The following is an 11,478-nucleotide window of genomic DNA, read 5'->3' as shown; positions in this document are numbered from 1 at the left end:
TGCATAATGAGATACAACTGTGCAATGGATTATTTTATGGGTAAATTGTCGTTATCTCTTTTGAGTTATGATTCATTTTTTCGGATTACTAATATTGTTCTGAGCTTAACCCTTTTTTGTATGAATATATAAACAGAAAATTTTAAAGGTTTAACTGAGACTTCACCCTGAGATTTTTGGCCTTGAATAATCACTTACCATAGTATGTGACATGTTTATTTAAATAAGAATGGATCAAGTAATTTTTCTTTTATGGTTAATCAAGTTCCTTTTATTGTCGTAGTTGGATACATATCACAGTTTTCCCTTTAAAAATCAAATGAAGAAAAATTAAAATCGAAATTAAATATATTTTCCTTTTCCATTCACACTTGATCATTTCACAAATATATAATACTACCACATAAAAATAAAAAAAGTTATTACCACACGAAATTTCTAGATAAAATCAGATTCGAAAAAAGTAATCCATTATTGTCGTTTACCGATAGATTGTCCAATTCTAACCGACCGATAAATTACCTAATTGAATGGCAAAACGGATCGACTCAGTCATTACTTTTGGATGGTTTTTTCGTTGATAAACCGACCAATTCAGTTCGACCGTTATACTAACCGATCGAAAATGTACTTCATTCACCAAAATCCTCTTTTTTATCTTTAATACAAAATCACAAATTTATATTCTACCCCTTTTCCGATCACCATTTTCACAAAACTCCCCAAAACCCGTGTCAAATTTACCAAAATAGCCCTCTCTCACTCTTCAAGATCTCACCTTCAACGCTCAAATTCCAAAGTTAATAGTAAAACCCACAGCCCATCGCCGAAGCTCTGCTCCAGATTTCAACTTGAATGGCTGTCTCTCGCAGCAGAAAAGGCAAGTTAATCTTCTCCTTAACGCTTTCTTTGCTCCTCGCAGATTTATCTTGTTTCCCACCTCTTTTTTGCGTTGTCCTCGCATCACAAGAATCCGACCCCTCTCTAAATTCCAACTCAGTAATTGAAATCGACACCAAAAATGACATCCCTTTTAGGAAAAAGGACAACCCTTTAGCGGAAACTTGTGTTGATCACGATTTGTTAAGCAAGCACCACTTCCAATTGGAGAAACTTCAAGAATTAGTCCAAAACCTCACCCAGCTTGTTGGTAGATTAGAATCCCGGCTTTCTGATGATCCGGGAAGTAAAAAGATTCAATCTTTACCGCCACACGTTGATGAAATCTGTATTGAGAAAATTGAGGAAGAGGATGGTTTGGGGGTAGGAGGTGGGGAGGAGTTGGAGCCGACGATAGTGACTAAGTATAACACATTTTGGGTTGAGAGGTTTCAGTTTGTATCGGCTGTTAAGTTGAGTTCGAGCCCTACTTGTGTTAATGTGTTGCCAAATAAGGATTTTGAGGGTTTGAGCAAGTACTTTGCTGTTGGGGATGATAAGGGGAAGTTGTACCTGTTTCTGAGGAGTGGTGAGGTTGCCTTAGAGTTCGAGGCCTTCTCCGAGGGGGAGAAGCCCTCGCCAATCTCTGCCGTTGTCTCTTACTTATCGCTTCACAAGAATGAGACCATGATTGTCACGGGCCATGGCAATGGCGCTATTGTAATGCATCGGGTTTGGGAGATGTTGAGTGGTGATGAATGGAGCTCGCTTCATGTGGAGCGAGTTGGGAGGTTTGAGATCCCGGAGTCTTGGGGTTTGCGGATTAGCATGATGGAGGTTCATCATGTTGGGAGGAGGAGGTACATTTTGGCAGTAGACAAGGGTGGAAAGATCATGGTGTTTAAGGAGGATGGGACGTTGTATGGTACTGCTACGCCTAGTAAACGGCCTATTGCGTTTTTGAAGCAGCGTCTGTTGTTTCTTACGGATACTGGGGCGGGCTCGTTGGATTTGAGAACCATGAAACTTAAGGAGATAGAATGTGAGGGTTTGAACAGCTCTTTTGCTAAGAGTTATGTTTTTGATGCCATGGACCGGTCGAAGGCCTATGGGCTGACGGGGGAAGGGGACTTGGTTCAGATGTTGCTGCTAGGTGACGTGATGAACTTCAAGTGTCGGGTGAGGTCAAAGAGGAAGCTGGACATGGATGAGCCACTGGCCTTGCATGCGATCAAAGGCTATGTGCTGATTGCTAACAGGGACAAGGTTTATGTGTACAACGTCTCGTCTCAGCAATATGTCCGCGCTGGTGGGCTGCGCCTCTTGTTCTCTGCCGGCCTTGATGAGATCATCGCGCCTTTCCTAAACCAGCAACAGAACACGGAGAAGAAAACAGGCGTGCCCTTGATTGCCAGTGACCACGAGAAGCTCATGGTCATCAGCCTTGGAAACGGATACGTGGCCATGTATCGTTCCAATCTCCCCTCGTTCAAGAACGAGCTCAACAGCATCCTGTGGACGAGCCCAGTCATGTTTTTCGTCCTCTTCCTCTTTGGAGCTTGGCATTGTTTTGCGAACAAGAAGGAGGCGCTCACCTCTTGGGGCCCCGATGACCCCTTCACCTCAGCATCCGTCACCAGTGGAGCTCCGTTAGGTTCAGCCACAGGTGACAGATCCTTCACGGAGTCTTCAAGAAGCTCTGAAATCATGGAGCTGAGAGGCAGTGGTCTGAGAGGCATCGCGGTATGTCTCTCCACCGCGGTATTCTGGTGGAGCAACCAATCCGTACAGGCCTGGTGGCGCTGACACGGATTCTAGACCTGCCCCGAATCACTACAGGCCTAGCACTGACACGGATTCTAGGCCTGCAACGAATCACTACAGGCCTAGTCCCGATACAGATGCTAGACCTTCGCCCGTTGACCCTCGTTTCAGATCAGGAGAAATGAAGTATCGGGGGTCGAAAGTCGAAGCTCAGGCTGTTCCGATGAGAAGGGAAACAACCTCTTTGTAATTAGCCAAGTCGTGGATGATAGCAACTGAGGTTTTGCTTTTACCATAACTGTGTTTACCTCTGCACTTGGCTCTATCCCTTGGCATTTTGTTACATTATATCAAAGAACAAAAAATTGCCAAATTTGAGTGGAGTTCGTAGCACTTTCACATGTGAACTCTAAGAATATAAAGTTTTTAATTTGAAGCCCAATCTCATTTTCAGAATCTAAATAAGGCCCAATTTGTATGAAAAAAATTTAATTTAGAATAAAATTTGATCTTTACAAGATAGCATAAAAAATAGTCACTTTCCCTAATACATAGTTGCTTCGTGTCATTATCGTGTGTTATCCTTATGATTATGTCAACACAAATAGAATCGTATTAACGCAAGTCATATTTTTGAGTTTAAATGTAACATGTCTGGCTCGTGTTCAGGATCAATAATCATAGTTTTCTTGCGAAAGTTATCATAATCAATTTACCATTGCACATTGCAATCAATAGCACATAAAAAGGGGTTAATATTTGTATGTACCTCTAAATTCAAATGATTACAAGGTTGGTTTCTTGAGATTGATTAAAAGAACCCTTTAAACATCCAATAAAATGATATCAAACTATTCATAATATTATCAATAAATGATTTTCTTAATAAATCCACTATTTTCCGACATTAAAATCGTATGCAATTTTATTTGACGGATAAAAAGGATTGTGTCTTAGATTTGGGTGCGTCAATGGTATTGAAAGATGATGGAATTCATGTTTGTTTGTCGCCTCTCCTGCGCTCACGCATGCCTATTATTCACATCTAACTATTCTCTCCACAAGCCACTATTCATTATCTACATTTTTTTATAATCTATTTATATAAATAGCTCTGTTTTTTTTCTTTATATATGTACAGAATATGTATTCATATATAGGCCCGGGTACTAATAATTTATTTCAATGGTGGATGCAAGAAAAAGAATTTGTGGGGTCAGGCACAGTGAAAAATGTCGTCATCGCCAGGCAAAAGCGGTGCGGTAGTCGTATCCAGCAATACATAACAGATGTAGAACGATAGTAAAGTCCAATCCTAAAGGATTAAGGTGAAGTTATCACGATGTGGAATTAGCGTCAGCTCTAATATAATGATCAAATCGAATGATGTTGTTTACATGGATCAAGTGGATATTTACGATATAAATAATTGCCCTATTTAAAAATATATTGGATATGTTAAAAGTTGTGAACTTATTATATTCATATTGCATCAATTAGACGGCTACCAAATCAAAGATTTGGTTGATTCACAAATAATAATATAGTAGTATTATATTGGATATAAAATCTGCGCATTTTATTATGACATAGTATGATATATCCGCGAAATTTGTCAACATTGGTTTTCTCTCCCACTAATCTTATAAGCACGTGAGAAAGTGTAATTGCTAATTAATCATGTTAAGTGGCAAGTGGTAATATTTGATTTGTTAGATACGATAATAGTGAGCTATAATATATGATAAATTAAAAAAATAGTCTAGAATTAAATTAGTCATATGGATAAAAGTAATATGGACAATTATGAGATGTAAAATATCTTATGACGATAAGTCGGAAGATATAATTATCATGATCTAAGTTTTTCTGAAAAAAAATTAAATAAAAAATATGATTAGACCTGACTATTTATCACAAATAAACATGATAACCAAATGAACACTCACGAGGGACAAAACAGAAGAGGGATACCATACCATACCATACCATACCATACCACTAATACAAACTTAATCTTCTATGGGGTGTTCGGTTGACAAGATTAAATCTCATGATTAAATATGTATCATGTTTAGTTCATAAGATTGAACCCTTCAACTTAATCCTAGATGAATAGTCTCATGATAATTAATCATAGTCTCCCTCCTCCAACTAAAATAATCCCACAACTTAATCCTAAATGGATAATCTAATGATATTAGTCATGACAACCGAACGTCACCTATATTGAACAAATTTGCAGTTAACAAATCGATTGGCTAATAGGTTTCAATAGTCATATGATTGCATCATTAGTTGTATTTGCAAATTATTTAGTGTACTTGGGACCCACGACAGGAGAAATGTGCTTGCGTCAGCATGTCGTTTGTTTGACCGCCCAACTTCCCAAGTTGGATCAATGTTGAGTAATGATAATCTTAATTTAGAATTTTGTTTATCAAAATGTCTCATGTTAATTTGCGCAATATTTTGCAATTTTGGAATTTCTCTTTGGAAAATTCGAGATAAAATTTCAAATCGTGATTCAATAGCCAACTATAGTAGCATGTTAAATTTATCGTTAAATTTAATAATATACACATTTATTTTGAAGGTAATTACAAAAGAGTTGATAGAGAAATAACATAGCTATTTAATCCTAGCTTCTTAATTTCACGCGCTTAGACTTTGTGAATATATCGACGTATATACATACTCCCTTCCTTCCGTAGTTGAGTCATTTTGCCATTTAAGTACGTTCCATAGTAATAAAGTCATTTCCCTTTTTATTAAAAGTGAACACACTTCTTCTCACTTTCTTTCACTTTCTCTTATTTTATTCTCTCTACTTCTGTCTCTCTTACTTTATTATTACTTTACACATCATTTTCTTAATCTCCGTGCAGAAAAGAAATGTCTCCACTACTATGGAACGAAGGGAGTACATTATTTACATTTTATTTTGGTTTGGCCACAAGTGTACTGAACCAACCTTCAGCGGAATTCGACTAATCCTGCTCAACTGGGTTTGTATATTTTTTAAACAACCATTATTCCATTAATTAAAAACCCAAACTTTTGTTTTTTCATTCTAATTTTTTCAAAAATTTTCTTTATACGTATTTACTGTATAAATAAAACTACTTTAATGATCTAAAAAACAAAGAAAATTATTATTTTTTCCATGATCACCTTTAGCATCTATGGAGGTACCCCATTAAAATCCAATGGTCTTTAACATTTATTCCCTCTCTCCCTCTTTGGTTATAATTATACACTTATATATAATTTGCCTTTGGTTGCCTAAGATGCAAGGACAACCTTGCACGAGAAGAAAGGTAGCACAATTTATTTCCTTATTAAAGTTTTTAGGAAATTAGACTTTCTATTGTCTTGTTATTTAAATCATGAAAAAAGAAACAAAAAAGAGGTTTTCAATTAAATGAATCATTTATCTAGCTTCACCTACAAGATCTATATACATACTTATGTTTCACATTCCTTCGACATTAGGAATAAGGCATCTGTTTTATTTCAAAAATTTGAAAATTTCTATTTTTGAGGATGTGACGTTTTATTTTTAGTAAAAGAATCCATAAACTGCATATGTAATGTACGCAATTCATCATCATTGTCTTGAATAAAATCCAAAATTCTAAATTGCACATCACTTTAAATATATGAATAAATGTTCAAATTCCAAATTTGAAATAAGCAAGTTCATATTTTGGTTAAAGAAAAAAGTGAAAAAGGTACGTACCCTATGATTGGAAATGACATAGAAAAATGGAAGTGGGGAAAATAATTGATGTATGATTGAATTGAGATAGAAATGATTGATATGAACTAATTTAATTATGTTAGTGTATAACAAATTCATAAATAACTGTATCACTTTTTTAGCATAGCATTAGTCGAAATTATAAAAAAATAGATATGCAAATAAATAAAATGAAATAATGTTCATTTGAGTATCCAATGCAATAGGTAGCTAGGATAAATCCTATGTGATCGCTTTTGGATTTAGAAATTAATCTTTTGCTAGCTAGGTTGAAATTTGGATTCATTTGCCTCCATCATAACATTAACCTTTACACTGTGGATTGATCAAGTTAATTTATTTAAATTTAGTATTCCAGTAACTTACTAGAAATCACTAATTACTAATGATAGAATTATATTTTATTATATTGTAAAATACAAGTTGAATCCAATGGCGGATCCAGAAAACTTTTATCGTGGGGTCGAAAAATAGTAAAAATTTAATAATAAATAATATTTAAATAATTATTATTTAGAAAATAACTTATAATTATATAGTATTATCTTTATTAAATAAAATTAAAATTACAGGAGAACAGCCATAAAATATGCTACTATAATATATAATAATTATAATAAAGTATAAACACATTTTGCAAAATTTAAACTACTAAAGCTATATGGCAGAATTTAAATAGTCTAATATAGAAGAAAAGTACAAATTTATATTTAACAAAACTTTTTAGAGCAAAATAAAAATTAAATTGCACAATATATTTAGGATTTCTATTAAAAACTAGGAAAAAGAATTACAGCAAATAAAATACTAGACATCAAAGCAATATATATATAGGAACTTCACATTTATTTTAGGTGTAAATATTTTTCTGACTAGGCACTTCCTTTCACTATTTCCTTACTTTCTTAGTTATCGGAAAACTCTACGACTCTACATTTACAGCCTTCTTCCACAAGATATTGAATTCTTACGATTATTGGTTTTCTTCCCTAATCCAACACAAAATTGGTTTCATAATTAGTCTCATCTGGGCTGAGTTGCAGATCTAATTCATCGATTGGCTATTGACAGTTTGGGGCAGACCTGCCGACCGTGGGGTAGCCGGCAGCTTCGAAGAACTCTGACCATGGATATTTCCGGTTACTATGGATGGTGGTGGGGTCGGTCGACCCCACTCGACCCCACCTCCATCCGCCACTGGTTGAATCTATAAATACATACGTACGTATACGTCATTTCAATTGATTGAATCTCGATCGATTAAAATATCTGAAATAGCAAAAGATTATTTAAGACAATAATATTTATCCAGATCTATAGGCTATATAGATATGAATTAATGAGGTTTTATTCAAGTAAATTCCATACTAATGCGGTAAAATTTGTAATGAGACAAATTCACAATTCTCTTAGTTAAATGCATATAAACTATTTGTCGATCTTGTTTAATTAAGAGTAAATTAAGAACTCTACAACAAATAGTTTATACACATCACGCAAGTAATTATAGCATCAGTGGCTGCTCTTAACGAGACCCGCCTGCCATAATTTCGATGGCTTACCACCATCGTGGAAGAAATGTTGACTCGAGCCTTGATCTATTGGATGATAAGCAGCATACTACTTTGTCTCTCTCCGTTCCATTGAAAATGACTCACTTTCTTTTTTAGTTTGTCCTACTCAAGATGATTCATTACTAAAAATGAAAACATATTTTTATCTCTACTTTAATCTCTCCTTTACTTTACTTTCTCCACTCAACACATAAAATAAAGCTACATAAAATCTCGTGTCGCTTGAGGAAGAGATCATCTTCCTTGTGATTAAGGGAGTACTGTATATAATAAGATGGGCTTCCTCGTTAAGTAACCAAAAACTAACTTGACGGTTGAGCAAATGTATATATACAATACATACAGCAAAAAGACCAATCTCGGTGGCGAATCGAAGCTAATTTGGCGTTTTGCTGTCACTGCACCGAATTTAATTATCTTGTACAAGTTCCAAATATTCAAATAAAAATGGCGTGTACGTAATATTGCCATTTTAAAATTTATTTTGTAATAAGGCCAAAGATTGTGGAGATTGAGACACGTGAGAATATATCCTTTGCTTGCGGGGAGAGTGAGCTCATGGACCCCACCCTCCACTCTTCTTCTCTCTCTCTCTAATAAATTCTGTTGTCACGTCAGACATAGACTTGCAAGTAGCCGTGATTTCTGACCCCCATCCCATGCTGCGCTCCGGATTGATCTACCTCACTCATCGCAGCCGTTGATTGTTTCAGCTGAAGTGAGTGTTGGTCTGTTGAAGTCAGTGTGCCCCACCACTCTCTTCATTTTTTCTTCCTTCTTATTCACAATCAACAACCCAATTCTCCACCATTCCAACCCCAAACCCCAACTCTCTTAATTCACCAATTCTTCATAGTTTTGGGGTTTGTATTTGATGGGCATTACCTCTCTTCAAGTTTGCATGGATTCATCTGACTTGTTGCAGGTATTGATCTCATTAAAGCCACTCATTATAGATTTTCACCAACATTTGTATCTCTTTCCTCAATGCCAACCCCTTCCCCCTCATACATGACAAATCTATACCAAAATAATGTTACATTTTCCATTCTTTTAACATAAATCATAAACACATTTTGCAACAAACTCATCTTATAACCCTCTTAATTTTAGTTGTAACACCACAATGCATCCCTGCATTCTCATTCTCCCACACAAAGAGTTTATCAAAAAAATTACTCCATTCATCCTCCATTATTCGTCTCAATTCGTCAATTTCCGCCCTCCGTGAAAAATTCTCCCATTTCCTTTTTTACTACTTTTAGTAAATGGACTTCACGTCCCACTAACTGTATTACTCACATTTTATTATAAAACTAATATATAAAAGTCACACCTTTCACGAATTTTTTACTATTACATTTTTTAAAATCTGAGCCAAGTCAAAACTAGTCTCTTATTGATGGACGGAGAGTATATATTAAAAAAAAATATTCAAACATTATAGTGTTGAATTTGAGGGAAAAAAAGTAGAATCCACTGACACATTAGATTTGGAAAAGCAGGGCGCAATTTCCGAGGAAATCGGCGCAGGAATGGACTCCTCCTCCTCCCTAACCGGCGGCGACGACATACTAGCATGCAGCCGCCCTCTAACGGAGCTGCGCCTCCGCCCCCAGCACGAGCAGTCCCTGAAATGCCCCCGCTGCGACTCCACCCACACCAAATTCTGCTACTACAACAACTACAGCCTCTCCCAGCCCCGCTACTTCTGCAAGACCTGCCGCCGCTACTGGACAAAAGGCGGCACCCTCCGCAACATCCCCGTCGGCGGCGGCTGCCGCAAAACCAAAAAAAAACCCTCCAAAAATCCCCCCTCCCCTCTCCCCGCCGCCATGTCGCCGGCGACGCCCCAATCCGCCGCCGCCGACCTCCGCCTCTCCTTCCCGGACCACCTCCTCTTCCATGCATCCGCCGGGTTGTACGGTGCGAACCCTCCCTACATGCTCGAAAATAATCCCACTCCTATTGATTTCATGGACAATAAATACGAAGCCCTATTGGGGGGCTGCGGCGATGCTTACCACCACCTTAATTTTGGGGGGATGCTGCCCAATGGCGGAGTCATGTCGGGGTTTGATCTCGACCCGTATGATAGTATTACTAATATTCAAAACGATGTCGTTGAGGCTAAACCAAATGCTAGATTTTTTTCGTTGGAATGGCATGATTATCAGCAGCAGCAACAGCAACAGGCTTGTAATGTGAATGGGTACGGATTCGGGTCGTGGACCGGGTTGGTCAACGCTTACGGGGCGTCCGCGACAAATCCCTTAGTTTGAATATTTACTAGTAATTATGTGATGGTGGATGTAATGTTATTAGGGTTTGGTCTATGATCATATGTTAAATCAAATGAAATGAGAGGCTTGATTAACTAGGGTGGGATAGTAACTTCTGTTTTATATTTTGGTGGTTTTAAATTCTAATAGTTGAGTGTGAATTGGGAATGTGGAAGTCTTTGAGTACGGTTAATTTATTTGGTGGGTTAATTTTGACATGCATATTATACTCGTTCCACTTTAAATGACACATTTTTCTCTTTTAAATATTCCACTTTAATTCATACATTTTCTAATATGAAAACATCATTATTATCTTTACTTATTCTCCCTCCACTTAACTCGTAAAATAAAATTGTATAAAGTCTTGTGCTAAATATGTACTCCTTACTCCACTTAGAGTAAGACCGAGGAAGTATGTTTTCTTTGGATTATATGATGAAATGTGGGAGAAGAAAATTCAAAGATAGAATTGGGATTTGGTGAAAGTAATTCGAGGAAGATTATGTTAGAACTTTTACATGAATATGTAAAAGAATGTTTTAATGGAAATTTGTGTACTCTGATTTTAGAAGATATAGTCATTTTGAGTGCTTAGGGAAATGGGAAAGCATAACCTTAAAGTTCAGTCCTACTTCTCACTTCGGATTTTTTTAACGATTTCTATTCAAACACATTGACAATACATATATGCTAAACTGTTCCCCTTTATAAAAAAGAATAAAGTCATGCGGCCACATTATGACCAGCCATAAATTAATTAAATAACAAAAAAAATTGTTTTTTTTTCAAATTTTTGGTTTAATATTACTTGATTTTACTTTTATATCATATTCATTATATGTTGCTCAACATGTTAATGTTGCTCTTTCGTAGTTTTTGCTCAACTTATTACTACTGTCATTTATTGATTGTTGCTCAACGTATACAATAATTCGTGATATTAATGTGTTTTACGTAATGGAATTCAAAGATAAGTATCAACTCACAAGTCCATTCACACACACATAAGTTTATATCGGTAATTCTAATTTTTTTATACATGTAAATGGACTAAATTAACTCTTTATGGCCGGCCACATTATGGCCATTTAGCATCACCCTATAAAAAAATATTCCAAATTTATAGAATTATTTATTTAAAAAATCGATTAGTATTGTATAAAAAATGTTTATATTACATGACTCGTCAGATGCCAAATGCCACAATTTATTT

At 36.0% G+C, this 11,478-nt stretch overlaps 2 protein-coding genes across 3 annotated transcripts; both read left to right on the top strand.

Moving 5' to 3' along the window:
• The first annotated feature begins 581 nt into the window (after nt 1-581).
• On the top strand, nt 582-3,073 carry LOC121748893 (uncharacterized membrane protein At1g75140-like). Its single transcript, XM_042143451.1, is given in 3 exon segments — nt 582-2,615; nt 2,617-2,878; nt 2,881-3,073. Coding segments are annotated over 3 exon segments (2,064 nt in total). The 5' UTR covers nt 582-855; the 3' UTR covers nt 2,923-3,073.
• A 5,551-nt stretch (nt 3,074-8,624) lies between these two features.
• On the top strand, nt 8,625-10,480 carry LOC121748896 (dof zinc finger protein DOF5.6-like). Of its 2 annotated transcripts, none has more exons than XM_042143454.1 (2): nt 8,625-8,905; nt 9,486-10,480. In XM_042143454.1, exons 1-2 carry the CDS (start codon nt 8,855-8,857, stop codon nt 10,260-10,262), a joined length of 828 nt encoding a protein of 275 aa, XP_041999388.1. In that variant the 5' UTR covers nt 8,625-8,854; the 3' UTR covers nt 10,263-10,480. The 2 variants fall into 2 exon arrangements, with proteins under 2 accessions (XP_041999388.1, XP_041999387.1); XM_042143453.1 differs by having other exon boundaries at nt 9,483-10,480.
• Nucleotides 10,481-11,478: the final 998 nt, after the last annotated feature.

This window comes from Salvia splendens, chromosome 9, assembly GCF_004379255.2.
Source record: "Salvia splendens isolate huo1 chromosome 9, SspV2, whole genome shotgun sequence".
NCBI lineage: Eukaryota > Viridiplantae > Streptophyta > Magnoliopsida > Lamiales > Lamiaceae > Salvia > Salvia splendens.
Note: the sequence above shows the minus strand (reverse complement) of the source record. Positions and strands in the feature narration are given on the sequence as shown.

Coding starts and splice junctions, on each gene's coding strand:
- LOC121748896 (XM_042143453.1), top strand. CDS start 8,855: ATGGGCATTACCTCTCTTCAAGTTTGCATGGATTCATCTGACTTGTTG. Junction 8,906..9,482: donor ATTCATCTGACTTGTTGCAG/GTATTGATCTCA, acceptor GATTTGGAAAAG/CAGGGCGCAATTTCCGAGGA.